A 24748-nucleotide genomic window follows, 5' to 3' on the forward strand; every position below is an offset into this window, starting at 1 on the left:
TTTTCCTCAGTAGGATTTGACTTCCAATGTTTAAAGGATGCCTTTTTGCCTGTAACTGCTGGCTGTCTAGCCATGATGGGATTTGTTTGGTCCTCTTACTGCTTTTGGTTTTTTTTTTATTTGGGGTATACATTTAATTTGAACCTCTACTATGGTGTTTGTGAGTAGGTTCCTGCAGTCTGCAAGCATTTCATCCTTCTGACTGTTCCTTTTCGTTTCCATTTAGCTAGCTTCCTCACTTTTGTGTAGTTCCCATTTTTGAAGTTAAATGCTACTTTTTCCCCTACAAGGATGTTAAATTTAATTACATTATGATCATTATGACTGATTGGTTAAGTTATATTTGCTCTTGAACGAGATCCTGTGCTCCCCTTAGGACTATATCAAGAATTGACACTCCCCTTGTGGGTTCCAGGACAAGCTGCTCCAAGAAGTAGTCATTTATGGTGTCTAGAAATTTTATCTGTGCCTCTCTTCCTGAGATGACATATAGACATCTTTCATCTCGGATTCTAATCCAGTGCCTTTTGAAATAAACAGAAAGACTCCTATTGACTTCAGTTGGCATTAGATCAGACCCTTACAGTGGACTTTTTACATGAAGAAAGTGCCAACAGACAGTTGTTTAAAACTGTTTTGAGCAATATATCATATCTGTTTTGCTATTTATATTGTAGCCTGTTCAAAGAGGCATTTAATAAAATTGTTCTCTTTCATTAAATGAGTTCTTGGATTCTTACTAAAACCTGAAAAAATGCACCTTACCTTTTACTTAAATTCCTTAGCACTTGAAAGAAAAACCTGGAAAATACACAGTGGAGTTGGCATCCAGAACAACTTAGAGAGTAATAAATTCATCTTTAAAGAGTTCAAAAAAAGCCCTGTTATGATAACAAACTACTGATAACCTAGTATGTGTATACTTGAAAAAATGAATCTCCTGCAATGTATTTATTTCTGATTCACTAGGTCTTGCTCAGTACAGTGGGGATCCCAGAATTGAATGGCATCTGAATGCCTTTAGCACAAAGGATGCTGTTTTGGATGCAGTCCGTAATCTGCCATATAAGGGAGGGAATACGTTAACAGGTACAGTATTTATTTTTGCATTAGCCACATGCTCCAAAATATGCCATGCTGCATTGGCTTAAAGTATTGGGGTTTTGTTCTGTTTCGTAAAGGTGAATGTGCTGTTTTTTTTTGAACTTTGCCTAAGAGCTTGATCTGAAGTAGCGGCAGTCAAAGGGAATCTTCATGTCTTCAGTGAGCTTTGACTCAGGCCTCAGTCTGCAAAATCTGTGTCTATGATTTGTCTATGCCAAAACTAAAAGCAAAGGAAGTTCAGTTTTACATGCTGGAAAGAGTATAGAGCAGAAAAAGCCATTAACATTGTTCATACACAAAACCTCCGTCAGTTGGAGAAAGAAAGTCTGTTGTTTCAACATATGACTGGTGGGGGTGGTAAATTTTTCAAAGAATCACCTGGGGGGGTTTGACTCTCATTAACTTTCATGATATTGAAACCCTGCATGGCTCTTTGGAAATTTAGTGTTGGATAGCTGCGGGTTACTTGTCAATATGATAAAATATATATTCTCTGGAGAGGAATCCCATAGCATCAGTGCAACACTTAATAGTCCTGGCTTTTTTGTCTGGAGGATAATGGACTGAAAGAGTAAATTATTGCCAAACTATTTTTTCCAGAGAGGCTTAGAAGTTTCCCATTTTTCCTCCACCAATCATTATTTTGGTGGAAGGAATTATTATGGTTGGAGTGGGAACAGAAGGGATATACTGTGGTACCATAGCTGAACTGATGCTTAATAAAAATACCAAGAAACAAGTAATAAATCCACTGTGATAATTATATTCTGGCATTAGAGGTGGCTTTTGCCTAGCCTCTTTTCATACGGCTTCATTTTAACTTTTGAAATACAGCCAATTGCCTCTCCCAAATCAGCAATAATCAGTTTTTGACGTTACATTCTCCATTAGCTTAATTTATGCTTTTCCTCAGCTTGTGAGTGTAAAAAGCTTTAAAATAAAAGATTGTACTCAGCAACTGGATTTTAATGGCCTAAATTATGTGATAAATGCTTTTTTTAGCAGGATTTCTGCACAGGGTGAATTTCTCCTGTAAAACTTAGCACTGTCAGCTCTCAAAGACTCCAGTGGGAACTGAGGGCAATGAAAGCTGCTCAGGATCTGTCTCATATTCAGTGGAATTAGAAGAACCACTCCTGGGAGGGGTTTCAGGTTCAGGCCTGAAATTACCAATCTGATTTCCTGTTTCAGTGACTTCTGCTGACAAACCAACTAAAGGCCATTTCATTACAGAAATATCATTTGTAATTTGACCAGCATTTCTAAAAATGTGTGTTAAACAGAATGTATTTGTTACTCTTTGAAATACCGGTTCAACAAATGACTTCAGCATGTGCTTAACTTTAAGCATGTGAATAGTCCTGATGCTTTCAATCTTGAGAAGTCAGGGTTAATGGTAAGTGTGTTTTTAGTCCTTCGCTGAATTGGAAACCAAATTTACTAATAGATGAAATCCTCTAACTGCTGGTGGAGTAATATATAGTGTAGTTGTAGCCATATCAGCCCCAAGGATATTAGAGAGACTAGGTGGGTGAGGTAACATTGTTACTGGACCAAACTTCTGTCAATAAAAGAAGAGTTCTGGTAGCTCGAAAAATTGTCTTTCTCACCAACAAACGTTGACCCAATAAAATATATTACCTCACCCACCTTGTCTCTCTGGTGGGGTAAGGTATGTGAGTAGTTCAGTAGCCCAGTTTAGTTTCAAACAAGTTTCTATTCTCTGTTGTAAATAATTTTATTGATTGGAAGATTGCTGAGGCCTACTCCCATTTTTGCCCTGCCTTTAATTCAAGCTGCCTGTTTGGAACACTATATTTTTAAGTGAAAGTTTGTTCTCTTTTATAAGTTATTATTCAGTAGGAGGTTTCTCAGCATTCTTTACTTTGAGTAGAAAGTTAAACTTCAAAAAATCAGTAAAAATATCAGTGTTACATAGACAATTTCATTAGCCAAACCATTTTTTTATTTTTTATATTTTTTTAGGTCTTGCCTTAACTTTTATTTTGGAGAACAGCTTTAAGCCTGAAGCAGGTGCAAGACTCAATGTGTCCAAAATTGGTATATTGATCACAGATGGAAAATCCCAAGATGATGTCATCCCACCTGCTAAAAATCTGCGTGATGCTGGTGTTGAATTATTTGCTATTGGTATGTATTCTAAAGTATCTATTTATTGCATTGTATTTTTATATGTCTCTGATCTTTTCTGTCTATCTCATGTATTTATAAGAGTCCTATCATGTTTCTATCTGGATTAAACATCATCAGAAATATTTTGGAAATGTTTAACTTTTTTCAGTATCGTCCAACTGTTAATGTAACTGACATTTTAGCAGGATAAACATATGCTAGTTATCTCAGAATACTGCAAAGATGTCAGTAACACTTATAATATTGAAATTAACCCTTGTGATTAATTATAACTACCTATAATTAACAGCTTGACTGTAGGCCTGATCCAAAGCACATTGAAGCCAGTGAAATGGGCGTCAGTAGGCTTTGGCCAAGCTGCATGGCTTAAACATTACACCGATTTCTTTTGTTGTAAACATTTTCCTATTTTGTCTCTCCACTGTAAGGTGTGAAGAATGCAGATATAAATGAACTCAAAGAGATTGCCTCTGAACCAGACAGTACTCATGTCTACAATGTTGCTGACTTTAACTTTATGCACACCATTGTAGAAGGTCTTACGAGAACAGTGTGTTCAAGAGTGGAGGAACAGGAAAAGGAAATCAAAGGTAAATAAGAAACTTTGTTTGATCTTGATATTAGACCAGCAAATCCAATTTTAGAATAGGGACAGTTTTGAACTAGTTTCTGACATTTTACTCTTTCTGTGTATATTTTGCTACCAGGATACTATGTTATCAGAGAAGGTATTTTTTCTGGTGTGTGCTTCATGCATATGCTAATACCTTTTGCTTAGTTCCATGCTAGTAATTTGTCTTTTGTTATTATAGTGTTAGGTGACATGAAAAAAAGTGCATTCGTTTTGCTGTAGTTATCACTAGTCACCAGGTAAAAAGAGGGTATCTTTATTGTGCAAGTTTGGGGATCAGTTAGAGAAGGAGTAAAGCTAATTAAGGCTGTGCCCTGGTTTCCATTCTAATCCCTTGTTTTCTTAGTCTCATAACTTTGCCAGACTTTCAATTTGAAGTTTCCCAGGCTTGGTCTCTACATGAAGTTGAACTTTTTTATTTTTATTTTTTTAATCTCTGAATGAACCCCCCCCCCCCAGCATTTTGGAATACAAGAAAAGGTTGTGGGAGTGGAAAAATTACAAGTATACAAAAATTCTGCTGACCTTAGGACCTTTCGAGCAGCTGAAAATGCTAGGGGTAGAACGTTGAAATTCATCAGAGAAATAACCCTCTTTGAGAAAGTATCTTTGAAATGTTTCAGAGAAATGTATTTGAATTGACTGAGCTGGAACCCTGTAAAATTGTATGCAGCAGATGCAAATGCCAGATGCATTTCCCTAAGTTTATGAAGTGACTCACTGAGGAAGATTGCATTGCACATGCATCTGAAGCTGTGTATTGAAAAGATGTTGCATTAGTAGGCTTCTCTCTTCCCCCTGGATCCCCTAAGAATTACACAGATGGTAGGAGGATCTGTGACTGGCCATGGTCTGGGTGTGGGGGGAAGCAGTGGATTGGAAGACAATGCTATCAAAGGGCTCGTGAACTAATGAAGTATCTCGGGGCAGGGGGAGGGAGTCTTGCAGAGGTAGATCTGTCTGCTAAGTGAAGCTCCAATGTGTCTTGTCAGATACCACCCCACCTGCAGACCTGCCAAGGAATACAGGGGACAGGCTGTCTTATTGAGTGTTGTAGCAGGTTCACAGCTGTGGAGATTCCTGGCTGGTTCTGGAACTTGGGGAGAGGGTGTTTGGAAGCACCTCGGGAGGGAGTGAATGCATGGAGGGCCAGGCAACCAAGAAAGCTTGGGAGAACGATTGCAATTGTAAAAGCGTTTGTGCTGAAACCTTTGTGTGTGATGCATGTAAAGTTTTCCACATAAACTAATGGAGGCCTGGTCCTGCTGAGAATTGTATGTGTATTATTATCTTTATTATTTAATTAATATTAAAAACTAACTAAATAAATATGCCCTCTCCAGTTAATTCAGTTTCTAATGATGAGAGATCCTTGGGAACTCAGCAATTAGAGCAAAAACAAATCATTATTTTATAGGAGTAAAAATAATTTCTTTATGTTATCTCATATAAAGGAACATTTGTTGCCACTCTTGGAGCTCCTACAGATTTGGTCACATCTGAGGTGACAGCCAGAGGATTCCGTGTTAGCTGGACCCATGCACCGGGCAAGGTGGAAAAATACAGAGTTGTGTACTATCCCACTAGAGGAGGCCAACCAGAAGAGGTAATAAAGGAAAAATCTTATCAGGTTCCTGATTGTGAGAACTTCTAGTAGACATAAATAGAAAGAATTCACCAGTTCGGAATGATAGCATTTGATCATAGGCTTGATGCTGCTTCCATTTATGGGTACATCTACACAGTCAGTGTTAGCCTGCGGCAACAAATCTCTTGAGCCCAGGCCAACAGACTTAGACTTGTGGGACTTGCACTACTCCACTAAAAGTAGCTGTGTAGGCAGAACTTTAAATTGCAGCTTGGGCTGGAGCACAGGCTCCGAACTCGCTTCACAGCTTGAGCTCCATCCCGAGCCGCAACATGTACATCACTATTTTTAGCTCGGTAGCATGAGTCCATGAACTCCAAGACTCAGGCTTGGAGGTTTGCTACCACAGGCTGTGTAAACATACACCACAGTCTGTGATTACATTGTTCAAGGATAGGACTTAAATCCAATATGTAAACTGTGTTTTTATTTATACATCAACTTTCCTTGTTGGACCAACTCTGTATGATGCTATTTCAAAGGATACAGGGCCAGAAAGGGGCCGAAGGGATACAGTTTGAGCTTTGCAAACATAACTCATTTAAAAAAAAAAACATGGATGTAGAGTTGGGAATCTGGCTAAAACTGACCAGGGGGCCAGATGGATATTTATTATTGGTGTAGCACCAACAGTTCACTAAGTGCTTTGGAGGTAGGTATGAAAACAAGGACACTGCATGAAGAAGTTTACAACTTAAGCAGACAACTTTCAGAACAGTATGGGAAGGGATGGAGAGTGGAGGCAGGACAACAGAATCAGTATAATTAAAGGGTGAGGTTAAATGCATTTTATTTTTTGAAGATATTTTGTTTTGGGGATTTTGTTGTTGTGGTGTGTGTGTGTGTGTGCGCGCGTACACAGGTATGTGCATGCAGTACTATAATGAAATTTTGAATTACATAATAAATATATTAGAAAGTGTTCATTAAACAATATTCCTAATTGCCATTATGCTAATTGTATTTTTAACATTTCCTGTGATCCAAAGTGCTACTTTGTATTGCCTTAAGACTCCTCATTATGCCTATGTTTGCCATTCTGTTTCCTGGCTACTGTACTGTATACGAAGATACAAATATCATTTTTGCTGTGTTAAACATAGATAGATTAACATTTATGTATCATGCCAAGGAGTGTATTAGAAATATGACAGATAAGACAAACCGATAAAATGGATTAAATAGTAATAAAATGAATTTATTTTATCCTTATTGCATTGAATTTTTTCCCAAACAGGTAGTGGTGGATGGAAGTGTATCAACAGCAGTTCTGAAAAACCTGATGTCTCTAACTGAATATCAGATAGCTGTGTTTGCTATATATATAAGTGCTGCAAGTGAGGGCCTCCGTGGTACTGAAACCACACGTAAGTGTCCTCACTCAGTTTGTTATGGACCTGACTCAGTAACACTGAACGTAGGCACTGTGCAGTGTGAGTAAGGGATGCAGAATCAAGTCTTTTTTCTCTTTAGCTCTTTTTACTGGTATTGTCTGACATTTATTTATTAGATTTGGGCCTGAACTAAAGACCGGGGTCCAAATGCTCCCAAACTTTGAGCCAGTTATATTCTCTCTGTAATGGGCCAAACCAAGCCTATAAATCATAACATTCCTAGACTTTGGAACAGTTTGGAGCTGCAACTGGATCAAAACTTTATGGCTTAGGCAAACAGCCTTATTTCCACTTTTTGGCCTTAGTTCCTTAAGAGATGATGAGAGGTTCAGTGAACAGGGGACTGTTCAGGACTGGAGAGACAAGTGTTTAATTTCCTGCTCTGCCACAGACTTCCTAAGTTACTGTGGGAAGTGATTCTGATTTTCTGTGCCTCAGTTTCCCATCTGTGATAATTGTACTTCCCTACCTCAGAGATGTTGTAAGGATAATTACATTTAACTCTGTGAAGTATTCAATGGGGGTCATATAAGTAGCTTGGGCTTGGTCTACACTACGCGTTTAAACTGATTTTAGCAGCGTTAAACCGATTTAACGCTGTACCCATCCACACTACGAGGCCCTTTACATCGATATAAAGGGCTCTTTAAATCGTTTGTGTTAGTTTTTTTTTTGTTCGGTTCTGATAACTCCCCCCAACGAAGGAGTAGTGCTAAAATTCGGTAATTACCATATTGGATTAGGTTAGTGTGGCCGGCAAATCGATTGGTTATTGGCCTCCGGGTGGTATCCCACAGTGCACCACTGTGACCGCTCTGGACAGAACTGAACTCGGATTGCAGTGGCCAGGTAAACATAAAAACCCCACGTAAATTTAAGATTTTCATTCTGTTTTCCCAGGCATGGAAGCTCTGATCAGCTGGGGTGGCGATGCTCCCAAATCCAAAAGCTCCAGCAGTGAACCTGTAACAGAATACTGGACTCTGAATCGGCGTATGGCGGAAGTATCAAATCTTGTTCTATGCAGAGCTCCGTTAGAGAAGACAGAAATGCCAAAGCATTTGAAAAAAAAATCTCCAGGCTACACAGTGCTGTCTGACAAGTGTAACGGAAAGCCAAAGAATCAAATGGAGCCATGGAGGAGGGAGGGGTAACTGAAGGACTCCCAGCTATCCACAGTCCACAACAGTCCTGAAAGTATTTGCATTCTTGGCTGAGCTCCCCCGTGCCTGTAGGTTCAAAACCATTGTCCAGCGTGGTTCAGGGTGTAGCTTGTCAATTACCCCTCCCCCACAGTGAAAGAAAAGGGATGAAAATTTTCTTGACTTTTTTCAATGTCAACTCTATGTCTACTGAATGCTGGGGTAGACGCGATGCTGCAGCAGTGATAGAGCAGTATCTCGCTCCTCGTCCCCTACCATAGGTGGCAGACGGTACAAATGTTGATTGATATCCGTCGTCCCTATCAGCCTCGTGAGTGCTCCTGACTGCTCCACAGGTGGGCTGCTGGGGGCGCCTGGTAAAAATAGGAATGACTCCCGATACATCTCCCAAGTAGATGGTAACAGACGGCTGGTAACCGTCTCGATCATAGCAACTGGGGGCTGAGCTCCATCAAGCCCCCTCCTTCCTGTGTAAAGCAAAGATTCTGTCCGCCTGGACTGTCATAGCAGGCGGCAATGTCTGGCTTCTACTCACGCCACACACTTAAAGTGTCCTGCCTCGGACTGTCATAGCACGCGGAAGGCTGCCTCCCCCTCATTTTAACACACACGAAAAGGTCACTGTTTCTTATTTCCTAGCTATTCTTGCATAATTCAATGCATCACAAAGGGAGGGACACCTGCCCACGTAGCCCAGAAGGTTGAAGGCCGAGGAAGACAACGGGTGGGGTTGTTGCAGGGGGCACCAACCCCTGAATGCATGTAGCTATCATTTCTGCGGGATCTGACACGTGGAGCATTGTCTCTCTGATACACTGGTCTCTAGTTACACTTGCCCAACATATTCTAGGCAGGACTGGACTCTCTAATTTTTAGAAACCATAAGAAGGATGACTCCGGGAATATTCCCAGTTTGCTTTTGCCACCCAGGCCGATCTCATGCCAAGGGCACCAAGAGAGCAGCAGACAGTACAGAAGGACAGTATACCATCCACTACTCATTACCCGAATTTACCCCGACAGCAGACGGTACAGGACGACGATAACCATCTCTGTATCATTGCATAAGCAAATGAATGCATGCCTTCTCTAAATGTGCGCTGCCCGGTATGTCGCCTCTGTCGTCGGCATTCTCTACCTACAACATACGGTGATCTGTAAAAATATAATAAAAAAAAAAAAAAAGGTGAACCGCTCCATTTGTCTGTCTTATGGTCGTTGTTATTGTTGTGTCTGTGCCATGAGGCTATATTTCTATGTATTATAAGGGCGGCGAAATATTGGCTGCCGTTGCTTTTGCCAGGGGAGGGAATGACTGGGATGACATTTACGCCAAGCACGAACCAGCCGCGGACAAGTTATGAGACCGTCCAATGCACGCCACTCGGGTGTGGCTCTCAACACGATTCTAAGGGTCGGGGAAGACTATCGGGAACTATGGATAGCTTATGGAAGAGCTACCGTCACAGTGCAACTCTCGCGGAAATCGACCGCTAGCTCGACCATCGGACGCACACCACCAAAATTGTGCTAGTGTGGGGCCGTGTGCACTTGACTTTATACAATCTGTTTTATAAAACCGGTTTATGTAAAATCAGAATAATCCCATAGTGTGGACGTACCCTTAGAGGGGTAGGCCCTTTAAATGCAAATCATTTTGTCCCAGCATTATGACAGACCTTATGCAGGGAAGGGAAGAATCACTTTTCCAGTTGAAACTACAGGATGGAAGATAGGCAGAATGCAATTATCTAGTTTGGGATTCAGCCAGGAAATCAAAGCTAACACTACCAAACTTACAAAAAGTGAGATGGGATCTTGTTACATATGTTTGAGACCTAGGCCTTTTGTTTCATCCAAAAAAATTGAATCTCGAGCAGCACTATGTTCTATAATACCATGTTAGGAATTGGTTAATTTCTCATTCAGCGGGAAGAGTGTCACATACTGAGCCAATAGCATCACTTCCTGTTGCATCTGGTATTCCTTTGAAGTCACTTATTCATGTTCTGACTAAGCCCAGCCCTACTTATTTTCTGAGATCTGATCAGATCACAGCCCAAGGTGGTGTGGCTGCAAGCGTTATATAAACAAATCTTGGAGTGTCATAAGCAATAGTCTGAAATGTGTAAGTATTAATCATTCCAGGTTATAAAATATTTGCAGTTTGGAAGTATTTTTCACCATACCAGTTGAAATCTGTGAAAAATTATAGTTTACATTTTTTACCTTGTGTGACACTGACAGATTAAAATTAAGCACAAATGTGAAACTATCACATTTGTGTATGTAGTACATTAAAAAAGTTCTTATGGTAGTATGCTGTTTAGATAAATATATTCAGTGCCATAAATGCATAAAACACAGGAAAGTAAGAGAGGAGCCTATCTTTTAATCACTTAGAAAAATGCAAAATAAGTATCAAATGTATATTTATTTGAAATTCTTGCAAATGTGTGCTTTCTTTATACCTATATTTATTCTAGTTACTTTAAAATTTCCTCTTAATTTATTTTTTTTCAGTTATCAGCATTATTAGGTGTCTACCCCAGCTGCAAATGATCTTTGTCCGATATGCTCTTAAAGTTTTGACATTTGCAATTAATTTTAGTTTGAAAATTGTAGCAGAAGCACTCTCTCCTTCCCGTCTTTTTGTCCCCCTTCTCTCTCTCTCCTAATTATTTATTACTTGTTTTAACGGAGCACCTCAGAAACTTAGTCATGGACCAGGACCCCATTGTGCTAGGTTCTGTACAAACCCAGAACAAAACATTGTCCTTACCCCAGACAGTTTACAACTCAGTCTAAACCAAGAGATAACAGACAGAAATGGACAGATGAGGGAGTACAAGGAAACGAGATAATATTGGTCAGCATGATGGACAATAGTTCCAGCACACCAGTACCCTATCTGTTATCAAACTTTTTGTAGGCATCACTGGAAAGGAGAGTTTTAAGGAGGGGTTGGAAAGATAATGAGGTTGCTTTGCAGATGTTTATGGGGAGCTCCTCCCAAGCATGAGGTGCAGCATGGGAAAAAGGATGAAAGGGAATGAAAGGAAAAAGAATGACAAGATGAAAGGGGAGGGACAGCTCAGTGGTTTGAGCATTGGCCTGCTAAACCCAGGGTTGTGAGTTCAATCCTTGAGGGGGCCACCTAGAGATCTAGGGCAAAAATCAGTACTTGGGTCTGCTAGTGAAGGCAGGGGGCAGGACTAAAAGAAGATCCCTTCCAGTTCTAGGAGCTAAGATATCTCTATTAATTTATTATATTTAACAAGTGGCCAATGGAGACTGGCATGCTGGGCCAGTTGGAGGCAGGAGTCAATGGCTCAATAGTGATTGAGAGATGGTAGGGAGGGTGAGCATAGGGCATGAAGGGCATTGAAAGTGAAGACAAGTAGCTTATGTCTGATGCAATAGAGAAGGTGGCACCAGTGTAGGGAGTCAAAGAAAGGGGTGATGTGGTCAAAGCAACAGGCTAGGAAAATGATCTTAGCAGCTAATTAAGGCAACCCAGGACCCTAGGCACAACCCCATGTTAGAATACAGCTCAGCCATCTGTTGCTCCTCTTGACCTTGCTCCCTCACCATGAACGTGCCTCCCACACTGTGGCTTGGGGGGTGAAGAGGTTATTGCCAGGCAGAAACTACCCCTAAAAATTCAGTGCCCATGTGGCTGACTGTGTGGCTTACCCCAATGGTGGCCCTGCCCACTCTTCACTACCAATCCTTACCCCTATACAGATCTAGAAGAGAGATAGGGTGGGACCTGTGTATGGAGCAGTTTGGTCCAACTATATCTGTATATCTATAACTGTTGAGGATTCTCCCAACGGAAAGGGTAGAAGTCCTTGCTTTTGTAGGATTGAAAATCTGTAAGAACAATCCAAGCTCTGACTAGGGGCTTGGATAAATGACAAAGTCCTTTTCCTATCTCTCTAATTCTGAGATCTTTTTATACCTCTTTGTTATTATGTCAAACAGTGTTTCCAGTGTTTACTCTGCTGAATTCTTTTGTGTTCCCTATAGTCAAACAAAATCTTACGAAATGTTAAGCGAGTTTTTTTAGATGCAATTGAAAATTTTTTACCTCTTTCTGTCACAGTTGCTTTGCCTACGGCATCAAATCTACAGTTGTATAATGTGTCACAGAGCAGCATGAAAGCAAAGTGGAATGGAGTAGCGAGTGCCACTGGTTACATGATCCTATATGCTCCCCTGACAGAGGGACAGGCAGCAGATGAAAAGGAGGTGATGTATTTAGCTTTCATTTGGATTCTACCTATTCAAAAACATAACATTTAAAGAACAAAATGTCAGATGGTCCTTACCTTCAAAGCTTGTCTATTTTCTAACATGTAAAGTATTGTACATGTTACTGACTCTCTGTGCAAACTTCATGCCAAGTAGCTATTTTTAATTTTCAGTATTTTCAAATTTGTCCTCATTAGTACACAGAAATGTCACAAATTATAGTTGAGTTAAAGGGAATCTCTTGGAATGATTCATGAGGCAATATTGTATCATAGCATGAAGGCAAAACCACAAACAGAGAGAAAAAGAAATCAAAACACAAATGACTTGATCTTTCTGAAAAATAGATTTAGAAGATCATGAAGTTTTAGTCTTTTTCTTTATAGTTGGACTTTTGAAAGTAAATCAACTTAAATTAATAAATGTGACATTTCAATGTTTTGTTTTCATTCTGTTATGTTTAATAAATATCAACGTTTTTTTGTTTGTTTTTGCTTTGTTTTTTAAGTTAGTTTTATAAAGAATAAAATGATTTATTTTAAACTTTGAGTAGAACAAGAACAACAGAGTTAGGTACAGTTCTCGATTAAGTAAAATGATAGGCAGAATATTATGTTGTCACTAGAAATATCATGGATTTTTGGAAACAGCTAATATAGTGCCAGTGCAATCTTAGGGCTAAGATTTAAAATTGTTTTATGCTCCATTGACTGTACGTGAAATTAAGAGTATTTTCTATAAGGACTCACTGGCAGCATGCAAGTGCATGCAACATTCTGGAAAGGGTGTGGGAAGCCACTGAGAGCTCGAATAGCTTGTGTTCTTTGCAAAATGAGTAGCTATGATCATGTAGCCCTCTTGAAAATGGGGCCTCATTGAAAGCTAGCTGACATCAGCAAAACTGAGCCTCACCCTGTCGAAAGATCTTTCAATAAATAAATAAGTCCCGGTTAATGAGGCACCTACTGAAGGAGCTCAAGGGGAAAATGATACACACCTGAAATAGCAAAAAGCAAAACCACGCCTCAGCCTGTAGACAGACTTCTGATTAATAAACCAGAGTCCTTTCCCCTCATTGCAATATTCTCACTTCAGCAGTCATTTTGAGGCCATTAGTTTCCACTGAACTGGTATAAAGATTCAACCGTCTCTTAGGCATAGGTGCATATTGAAGAGAAGTTGAAAGCTGTTTGTTTTGCTACAACAGAGAACTATTGTGTTGTTGCTTGTGTGGCTGGTCACCTTTATATCCCCTCCACCTTCATGTTAGGTATCTCCTTGGGGTGCTTGCCTTTTAGACAATGTTAGGTATATCATTGCTCTGTGCAAGACCAAAACTGTTCACGTTCGGCCAAGTTCTGTGTTCAGGTTCAGCTGATCAATTTCTTTGAGTCAACACAGAGCAAGATTTGACCATACCAATTTCCTGTTTAACTACAGTGCTCAGAAGCTCCTGTTGTGCAAGGCACTTGAGCGCATGCCTAACTTTAAGCGCCTGAATAGTCCTATTGACGCTCAAAGGATTGATTGTATGCCTGAAGTTAAGTGCTCTGCTGAACTGGAGCCTAAATAAGCATATTGTAACCTTTTGCTTTTATTCAATTTTATGGCATTTACCAGCTCTATAAAAATATGCTCTGTCTCTATTGAATATACTTTTCTCCTATACAAAAATGCTCCTGGCTTGTTTTTTCCCCCTCATGAGCTAATTTAGAAATAATGTGTCTATTATTCATATTACCTTTTAGATGAAAATTGGAGAGTCCTTGACAGATATTGAACTGGATGGATTATTGCCTAACACAGAATATACAGTCACAGTTTATGCGATGTTTGGAGAAGAAGCTAGTGACCCCCTGACAGGACAAGAAACAACATGTACGTCAGACACATCTGTATTCACTATACAGCAGTAATAAAACTCCAGGAGGTCTTTGTATGTATGGAAATAGATCTCAGATTTTAAAATCTGTATAGAGGAGTAACTGAGAGGAGATCATACCGTGCATTACGGTTTGGATGAATTATTCAGTTTCCTGCTGCTGCTATTTAATTTAGACAGAGTACTGTAGATTGCAGGACCAGGTATATAATTCCCCACCAAAGAGCATGTTTTCCATAGACCAGATTTGTGTTTGGCAGTGTCTTGTGCTGCTGATAGCCCTGTTGATTTCAGTGGAACTAATTGCACAGGAAGATACTACTCAGCATGAGTGAGGGTGGCAGAAGTCTGGCCATATATTATTATTATTATTATTTATTACCTAGGATTACATTGTGGTTTTGTGGTGCTGCCTTGCCTTTTCCCTCCCTTTTTCCTCTCTCTCTTTTTAGCATCTTGTTCCCCAGTGCAGGAACGTCTCCAGGGGTTTTGCTGCCCTGAGCAGCCAAAAAAAAAAAAAAGCCACAATCATGATCAGCTCTACCACCGCCACTTCAGTCTTCGGTGGCAATTCGGTGGTGGGTCCTTCCCTCCAAGAGGGACTGAGGGACCTGCCGCCGAATTGCCGCCAAAGAACCGGACATGCCGCCCCTCTCCGTTGGCCGCCCCAAGCATCTGCTTGCTGGGCTGGTGCCTGGAGCCGGCCCTGTCCCAGAGGGTCCAGGAATGAGTAGCACCAGCTCTTCCTAGCTCACAAGCACTACTGACAGCAGTGCTTGTGCAGCTGCACAAGTGGGAAGGGAGATGTCTTGCTTTTCCTTTGCTCACCATGGAAGGGCTGCTGTCAGTTTGACACGTGATACCAGATTCTGACTGGCCACCTTTTAAAATGAAAAGTTATGATCAGTTTAGGCTTCGTTTGCTGTGAGGACGTTATTAGTATCATTTATTTACTTTTCTTCTTCAATTAATATATTTAGTTATTATTTACATATTACCATTGGAGCACATGGCTCTTCACAGACAACTGTACAATCTAGAACAGGTAGCTAACACAGCAAATTAAGACATCAGATGGTTGGAGATGGAAGGAAATAATGCAGTGACAAGATGGAGAAGGCAGGGAAACCCTCTTATAAGAGAGTAAAGTTCTCTTGGATCGTGGTGGAGGAGTGCAAACCAAAGAGATCCAGAATTAATAATACTAGAGGCACCAGGAAGTGACCTGTGAGAGGCTGGGTTGCTGTTCTTGGACCACTGTTGTTTCTCCTTTGTAAGTGGGAGATTGGTTGATGGAATTAAAAAGAACACATGCCCCCAAGTAACTTCCTGTAGGTCCTTCTGTTTTTTCTGTTTACAACAGATCACATTTATAACAGGTTGTTGAAATGGAACTTCGGGGAACATGGTCCCTTTCTGTTTTGTGATCCTATCACTTGTTTTTCATTTCAGCCACAGATATTGCTAGCTCTCGGTAGTAGCACCAGGGTGGGCTTTGGCCAGTGCTGGTATTTAGGTGCTAATTAAGAGTGAGAACCTGCCAAAATTCAATGGGGAGTATGAGGGCTCTCCATCACCCAGAACAGCATCTTCTAGCTGAACGCTGCCATATCTAGGAGAGAGGGAGAGAAGGCAACAGTAGCACTAGTGTGGGACAGAAGCCCTTTTGGAAACAGGAGCAGGAGGAGCCTCTTGCAGAGCTAAGGATTGGAGAGCACCCACATTTGTGATAGGTAGTGTGTTTTTAATAGGTAGCAAGTGCCAGGCAGGCCAGGTTCTGATCTCTCCTTGCTTTACTGGATCTGCATAGATCTGTATGCCTGCTCCCTGCACAGCTTCTACACATGGGACAGAATGGGATCCAGAAACAGACAATAGTACCTGCACTCTCCCCCCAGGGAGGGGAAACCAGGAAGTAGATTGTGACGGTATATGTAGCATAGTCCTCTCTGCCACCCCTTTACACCAGTCAACCAGTATATAGTAGGGAGGCCTTAACTACTTGGAGAACACTCCATCCAAATGTAATCTTGCCTAAAGAGGAATCTCATATGTAATAGGGAACAAATATAATAAGTGTCGAACTGCTAGCAGCTCTATAGGTCTTGTCAGTTCCCTCTGCCCAAAAACTGGAGAAATCTCTGGTCAAATGTTCCATTAGACTTATGGAAGGCTATCACCTAACTTTCTCATATGCTGAAGAGAAACCATCCTGAATTCACTTAACTTCTTATCTTAGAAACCTTTTCACCTTTGCTAAGGGGTCTTTAAAAAACCAACTGTTTTTTGTCAGTCCTGAAAGTTCCACAATAAGTTAAGTATTCTATGAACATGTACAGTGTGCATTTATCCTTTCTGCTGAACTTGGATTAGGAAAATATGAAGGTAATGTAATGGATTTGTTAAAAGAAGTTTGGTGTTAACTAAAACTGAACTAATAATGGAAATGTTTTCACTAATATTCATTTGAATTTACCATGTTTGTCATCCTTTTGTTTCCACTTTCTGAGTGTTTAAGCATCACTAGCATAAAAACATGTGAAAAATGAATTTTGAGATCAAATATTTTACATATATGAATTGTTATGGTGTATTTGCATTTAACAGTCGCAATTCCCTTTGTGGTTAGCTATAAACATCACCCAGCATTGTCTGTTTCTTGGTTAGATGACTTTTTAAACTACCATATAATCATTTAAAAGATGCCATTTCCACTAACAAACACATGGAGCACAGATAGTTAACACAAATCAATTTACAAATCCAAATGCACAGGTGGGGAAAATGTTGTACAGTATAAATCCAACTCTGCTATCCAGCAACAAGCAGGAGCCCCACTTCCATTTCTTTCAATGTCAATATTCAACAGTGAGGATGGCTCTTATATTTGCCAATGCTTTAGCCTCTATTTCAGCAAAGCAATTAATCACATACTTAATTTTAAGCACAAATGCAATCCCATTGAAATCAATGGCACTGCACAGCTATTAGATTTAAAGATGTGCTTAAGTACTTTCCTGAATAGTGGTTTAAACCAAAAAGGGTATAAAAATAAGAATGTCAGTCATATTGCTTAAGATTATAATTTTTAAAACAAAGTGTTTCATGTTCATTGTCAAAAGAGAATGCTTTGTGGGTGAAAAAAAGACAGAACTATTTTCATGACGGTAATTATTTATTTTTCAAGTGCCTTTAAGTCCACCCAGGAACTTGAGATTTTCAGACATAGGACACAGCACTTCCAGGATAACATGGGATCCTGCTTCCGAAAAAGTAAATGGTTATCGTATTATGTATGTTAAAACTGATGGGACAGAAACTAATGAGGTAAGCACTTAATAACGTACCATATTCTTATTTTTAAGTGTAATTTCTGTAAACAGATCAGATCTTTCAAGCTGTAACAAAAGATTTACTTAAAATTTTCAAACTCTGTGCATGGAACATTATGCTTTATACAGGGCATTATTCACAGTGTGTCACGCTCTGGGATCTGATCCTGCAAAACCTTACTTGCATGAGCACTCCTTCCTTATGCGCATAGTAAAGTGAATGGAACTATTCCAGTAAGTGTTTGTAAGATTTGACCTAAGTGGACAGTATCCAAAATACCTGAGGATCAGACCAGATAATGAAGGTTTGAGCATTGGCCTGCTAAACCCAGGGTTGTGAGTTCAATCCTTGAGGGGGCCATTTAGGGTACTGAGGTAAAAATCTGTCTGGGGATTGGTCCTGCTTTAAGCAGGGGGTTGGACTAGATGACCTCCTGAGGTCCCTTCCAATTCTGTGGGTTCTGAGTTTAAGATAATTTTTAAAAGAAATTTACCCCAAAACTTGGCTGCCTGGGATTTTACTACATTTTGTTAATTTTATTGCTATAGTTACATGTAAGAGGAAAAACTGACTTCCAACAGAACTAGGATTTGGCTCAGAATAGATAAGAGTGTTTGCTTTAGGCAGGATATCACTTGACTGTAGCAACCTATTTCAGCCTGGACTCTCACGGTGTGTCTACTGCAGTCAGATACCCGTGGGCTGGCCCGTGCTGGCTGACTTGGTTTCATGGGGCTTGGGCTGCGGGGCTGTTTAACTGAAGTTTAGACTTCCAGGCCCAGGCTGGAGCCAGGGCTTTAGGACCCTGCAAGATGAGCCTGAATCAGCAGATCTGGGGACAGCCACTGGTTTCTAATTGTAGTGTAGACATTCCCTTAGTTATAATACTTAGTTTACCAATTTGACAACATCTGCATTGTAACTAGAAGAGTTTTCCTTATAGCTTTCACCAGCATATGCACCATTAGCAGCCTCTCTAAATGGAATGAAACATCTTAATACAAAAATCAGACAAAATATATGAAAAATGTTTAAATAAATAGTTGCAATAAATGGAGCCAATCATATAAGCAGACCAGATTCTGTGCAAATAAAATATGATATAAAAGCCTCTGACATTAGCTTGTGGCTATGACTATTTAGAGTTATCAGTTCTTTCTTAGAAATGGGATAAATATCCATATTAAACTGAGACAGGTTACCCGCAAGTTTGACAGTGTGACTCATGGATGGCAAAGCTCTGAGTAGTTTTTCCATGTCTTTAAACATTTGTCAATAAATTAAACTTCACTTAATCCCATTCTGTAGTTTATTTATAATCTAGGCATCTATGAGGTTTTTAATGTCTATCTAAACTCATCACCACGGTATGCGAACATCTCCGATACATAGTAATGTAATATGCATACTTTATATGGTGAGAGCCTGATATATAATGTTTGGTGATGTATATTCTGCAGTTTTCTTGCTCATAAAATAGGTGGTATATTTTTTCCATTTTGCTGGTTTTGTGTCTCGTTCTTTGTGCCCTGATCTGACATGACATTGAATGCCCTGATATACAGCTAGCTCATGCAGCTTTCTGAGGTTTATGTCCCCCATAATGCCACGTTAAATGTACTCTGGCTGGAGACCAAAGAAAACTGTCATCATTTTTTTATTAGAGGGAGAAGGGGTGTGTGTGTGTGAAGTAATATCTTTTATAGGACCAACATCTGTTGGTGAAAGAGACAAGCTTTCAATAACAGAAATTGGTCCCATAAAAGATATTACCTCACCCACCTTTTATCTTTAATATCCTGGGACCATCATGGTTACAACAACACTGGGAACATTTTTTTATGATAACTATTAAACATAAAGTGCTCATCTGTCAGAAATGTCTTTATACTTGTGGCTTCTCTAATTCTGCCTTCCTCCAGTTTTCTACCTCCAGTTTTCTACAATCTAGACTATCTCATTTTTAATAGGTTTTGATAACCTTGACTTTACCTTCATTCATAATGTAAATGTTGCATATAATTATATGATTTGTGGCTCTTTTCATAATTGCATGGCATTCTCTGTCCATATCCATTACTAGCCAGCCGAGTTGCAGGCACTGATAACGTAAAGGGGTTTTGTTTCCTGTATTCCTAGCACATGACAGTATCAATTACAAATTATTAATTCTGCAGGTGGAAGTTGATCGCATTTCAACATACACCCTGAAAAGGCTGACATCCCTTACAGAATATACTGTTGCCATTTTTTCCCTTTATGATGAAGGACAGTCTGAGCCGCTGACTGGCAGTTTTTCTACAAGTAAGTCTAACTGCATATTTGAAGGCTTTCCAAGAACACCTTTGATATTCACTTACTATTTTGGAAAGCAAGACCAGTAACTGTGATACTCTCCAACTGTGATTTCAAAAAATCGGGGTCTTTTTGCTTTTTATTCATTTGGGGAGCATTATGCCACTAAAATGTAGATAAATAGCATCTCCGGTGTTTATAAAAAGTAGAAATTTAAGGACTGGAAGGCTTAGTAAATCTAAAATTACTGAACTAAATTTTTTTTTTTTGCTTTTTTAGTCCATGTAAATTTCTTCATAGAACCTGCAATGTAGTACCCATTTTTGCAATTTCTCATCTAACAGTGTAAAGTAGTTGGAAGTTTGCACTCATTCCCTGGAAATGAGTATCTGCATTCTTCTTTCATGAGAAACTTTTTAGTCTTTCAACTTTTTATGTCCTGACTATGGGACCAAAGCCGCAATCCTTGCTTATGTGAGTAATCCATGACATCATTAAAATACTCATGTGATCAAGGATGTAAAGGTTGCAGGAGCAGCAATATTTTGTATCCTTTATTTCTAGTAAAGTAGTAACATAATTTTTTGGCAGAGCTTGCCAGGCCATTCACTCACTTTTATGGCATTTCTCCATATGTCTTTGTGTCACATGCTAACATTTGAATGCTACAGCAGGTCAGTTCCAAGATTTCAGTGAATGTTCTAGGCATCAGTGGCCAGAACTCTATTGATTTTTGGGAAAATTAGAAAACGAAAAGCAAGGTAAAGAGGAGGCATAGTCAAGCCCTGTCATCTGTTTAGCACAGCCATTGCTTCAAGCACTTCTGCATTTGTCTGTGAATCAAATAACTGGTTGATGGCACCAATTACTGTCTAGCATAACAATACTTCTCATTCATCGCTGCTCCTCCTCCAATGGAGTTTACAATGTTGACACCCTGAACTACTCATCCCCAAAGCAAATAGTAACTGGGGGGCGAGGGACAATGAGCAGTGCACTTCCCGGCACATTGGCAAGTTGGTGCCTGTAGTTCCACCCCTAGAGTCGGTGCCTATGCCAGGAGTTGCATATTAACCTGTGAAGAGCCACATGCGGCTCCGGAGCCACAGGTTGGCAACCTCTGATCTACACAGTTATTTTTAGCCCTTCAGCGCCAGCCTATGGCTGGCAACCCGAGCTCTGATCTCATTGCTGTGGGGATTTCTATTTACTTACCTACTTATTTATTTATTTTTTTCTATGTAGATGTCCCTTAAGTACAGTTTTTCTGAGCAAAGTAATGTTTTCATAAAAGAATACTAGCGATAACATTTCCTTTCTCCTGCCCTGCCTATTTATACTGTGAGCCATTTAGGGTGCAGGAACTGTGTTCTGTTTGTATGATACCTAGGACAGTGGCATCTTGATCTTGATTGAAGCTTTGTGGTATTATCATAATATAATTAATAACTGGGTGATAAAAATGTTGCTCACTCGATGGTTAAGTAAGTATATCAGGGTGAAAATACCTAGCCTCCTGAGAATCACCGAGTGTGACTATAACCGGAGCTATCTTTGATAGCTATCCCTCATGTTCTATTTTGTGTAGGTAGCTACAGCTGAAAAAGTCATAGAGAGTTATAGAGTTTAAGGCCAGAAGGGCCCGGCAGATCATCTAGTCTGACCTCCTATATATCACGGGCCACCACCATCACCCAGCACCTGCACACTAAACCCAACAACTGAAATGAGACCAAAGTATTACAGCCCATAAAGGGCTTGTTGAATATCACCATTTTGTGTAGTTTTAAGATATTTTACAAATTTTAACTTGCACTTTTTTATATTTTGCACATAACATTGTTTTGCAGAAAAAGTTCCAGCCCCACAGTATTTGGAAATAGATGAAATGTCAACAGATAGTTTTAGAGTCAATTGGAAGCCCATCTCCTCTGATATTGCTCGCTACAGATTGGCATGGACCCCACTGAATGGGGGTGCATCTGAAGAGGTGAGTTTTCTTGTCTCTTGTAGGCAATGGAAGAGGAAATACATTCCACTTTGAGAGGCCCAATGCTGTAGAAAATATATTGCCGGCTAAGCAAAGCAAAATCCCAGTGAACTGATGCGTGGCAGTTTGACCTATTCAGAGGACGGCCTGGCTTACCATGAAGCCCTCCAAAATTAAACTGGACCAATGTTTCAACGTCTCTTTGTAGATAAACCCAGAGGGAAGAGAACTCATGGAAATTAGCTATCTAATCTCTAATGCGCCAATTACCATAGAACTTGCCTTCCATTCTCTGTTACTCCCAATTCTTGGAATGCTCAAATTCTTCCGTTTCCCAGTGAAAAAGATGAAAGTAAAACAAGAAGATCATTCCAGGGGAGGCTGGGTGACGTGCCCAGCAAAGGAATGAGAATATGTTCTAGATTTGTTTAATCAGTTGGAAACTGTAAAACTTCCTATAAAACCATAACTTCAAAACATTTGACAAACAAATTTTACACACAGTTAATAAATTACAGTGATATCCTGTGTTTCTGTTTCTCCTCTTTCCCCTTTCTCTATCTGTGCTCTATTTTTAGCTCTAGATCATCATGCATCTCTTTCTCTATAGCTGTGCTTGTCCTCAGGCAACATTTTCATCCTTTTAAAATATTTTGTTTTGTTTTCTAGTTCAAGATTTTTTTTCTTTATTTATCCTTTCTGCTCATATTTGTAACCTTTGTTTGGGACAGAGAGAAATGAAAGGTAGACATTCTCTCTCCATCCCTTTTTCTCTGTTCACTGTTTGCCTAGTTTCTCTCCACTTACTCTTTTCTCATTCATGCTCTGTCCCCACGTTTTTTTACTCATTGATATGATCCTCTACTGTCCCACCCCACCCCAGTTCCTCTCCTCCTTCTGCTAGTGACTCCATTGTGGAATGGGAGACCATCTCCCTATGCACAATGCTGTCTGCAGGAGTGGAGGAAGCACTGCCAGATATGGGTTTGGGGCAGCATTTCTTCCTCATCTGGAGCAGAGAAGAAGCAGTGTGAGTAGTACTCAGTCCTACTAGGGTAGTGAAACTGGGGCTTTTCTGGAAAATAGCCTTGCCCTAATTCTGTCTTCCTGTACCTGGCCGGAGATGCTCTTGTGCATCATAAGATGAATTTGGAGAGTAAGCAAGCAAAAGAAGGCATTTGTAAGTGAGCCAGTTGATAAGCCTGTCACGCCCTGGAGTTCCCCTGCTCGTGAGATGGATTAAGGTTCCCCTTTTCCTGGACTCCCTTTTTGCTACGTTTATTTCACGTACCTACCCTGAAAATGTAGTTGCCAATGAGTCTCTTTGACTGGTATGTATTTTGGATTGGAGCTTGTTATTGTCCTTGTATTGTTTTTTAAATCACTTTGTATTAGTATATATTTATAAAATTATCATGAAATATCTGCTGATCTGGGGTCCCTCTCTCATCAGGGTGAATGGTTCATTCATTGGAAAATGCTGCTGGGCAACGATATTTTTACATTTTAAAATATAAAAAATACCCAGGCTCCTTCCTTGTTCTCCTCAGTTGACCTTTGTAATGAGGTCAGGCCAAGGATAGCACAATACCTCCAGGCTGCTGCCTCTTTAAATTCTTTCCCAGCTGCCTTATTAAGCATGCAGAAATACAATACACCCACCTTCGCTCCCAAGGGCTGTTGCCATTTAACTGGGTAGAAGCTGTGGAGCCAAATTCTGAGAGTAATGTGAAAGGTTTTGTAAGTGCCTGCTCACACCAGCTCTGCCAATGTGTAACAGAGTCTAGGCTGGTGTAACTTACCCAAAGAGCTGGAATAAAGATTTTAAAATGTGCATGATCAAGGATAGCTCTTCGTGGGTGTTAGAATAGGGGGTGCACATTATTATACCCTCAAGTTGGTTGATTTGCTTGTTACACTCCTCTCTTGTGATCCTTTGGCTTGTTAGTTGCACCAGCATAGACTGCCTGAGGTTCTTTTAGGCTCCATGGTCCAGAGTAAGAGTGTGTATGTGTGCGTGTGTGCGTGCGTGCACGCACAGGTGGTGTAAATTACACATTGGTAAGTGATGTGAGTCAGAGGTAAGTTAGCAAGTCCAAGTGAGTCTTGGGTGTCTAAGATGGTTTGACATGCATTGTGGGTGGGTGGGTGGGTGGAGCTGGAAGGAGGTGTTAATTATACCAGCTTAAATCCCATGTAGACTCACTCAGACTTGCATCTGAATTTTGCCTAAAAATATCTGTTTGAGCAGGGTGCCAGGTCAAGATTTTGTACCTTCAGAAGACTAGACCCATTCCCCACTGAATTGGGAACAGTCTCTATTTCCACAGAGCCCGGGAGTCTGTGATGCTTTTGTGGGCCGTTAGCCACCACAGCAAATTTTTCCTGGATTTGCACCTCATTGTTTATTAAGAAACATTCACACTGTAGCATATCTTTATGCACAGAATAAAGATATTGTGCTATTTATACTGACTGAGTACTTCAAAAACACCGTATGCTGAACAAATTGCTTCCCACTTCACTTGGTTCTCATTAGTGGAGTGGTTTTGTTTCTCTTCAGATGATAAGATGAGTGCTCATCCCTAAAAGTCTGCCAGTGTTGCCTCAGGAAGTCATATCAATATTTGCAGTGGCCTAAACGCACTGTCCCAAACCCACTTGCCAACCCAGTTCACCAGAACCACTCCTCACTTCCCCTCATCCTGGGGTCAGTCTTGTACACCTTTCTCCATCTCTTGGTCCCCCTGCATCCACTGTCAGCCATGAACTGCCCAATTCAATTTTTAAACATGAAGAAACAGGGAAATCCCCACATAAAAACGTTATCAGATAGTTAATGTTGCTCAAATTCATTCCCTGCCAATGCAATCACTAAAAATAAAGGAGATCACCGT

At 40.1% G+C, this 24748-nt stretch overlaps 1 protein-coding gene across 2 annotated transcripts in view; it reads left to right on the forward strand.

The window, feature by feature from the left end:
• COL14A1 (collagen type XIV alpha 1 chain) overlaps positions 1-24748 on the forward strand; it is a 180650-nt gene that overhangs the window by 54651 nt on the left and 101251 nt on the right. For both annotated transcript variants that reach the window (XM_032777229.2, XM_032777230.2), the window contains exons 7-16: positions 970-1089; positions 3091-3255; positions 3687-3848; positions 5344-5495; positions 6775-6904; positions 12203-12348; positions 14100-14229; positions 17421-17560; positions 19744-19870; positions 21712-21851. In XM_032777229.2, coding sequence (XP_032633120.1) covers positions 970-1089; positions 3091-3255; positions 3687-3848; positions 5344-5495; positions 6775-6904; positions 12203-12348; positions 14100-14229; positions 17421-17560; positions 19744-19870; positions 21712-21851 — 1412 coding nt within the window. The remainder of the gene's footprint in view (positions 1-969; positions 1090-3090; positions 3256-3686; positions 3849-5343; positions 5496-6774; positions 6905-12202; positions 12349-14099; positions 14230-17420; positions 17561-19743; positions 19871-21711; positions 21852-24748) is intronic.

This window comes from Chelonoidis abingdonii, chromosome 2 (genome assembly GCF_003597395.2).
Source record: "Chelonoidis abingdonii isolate Lonesome George chromosome 2, CheloAbing_2.0, whole genome shotgun sequence".
Classification (NCBI taxonomy): domain Eukaryota; kingdom Metazoa; phylum Chordata; order Testudines; family Testudinidae; genus Chelonoidis; species Chelonoidis abingdonii.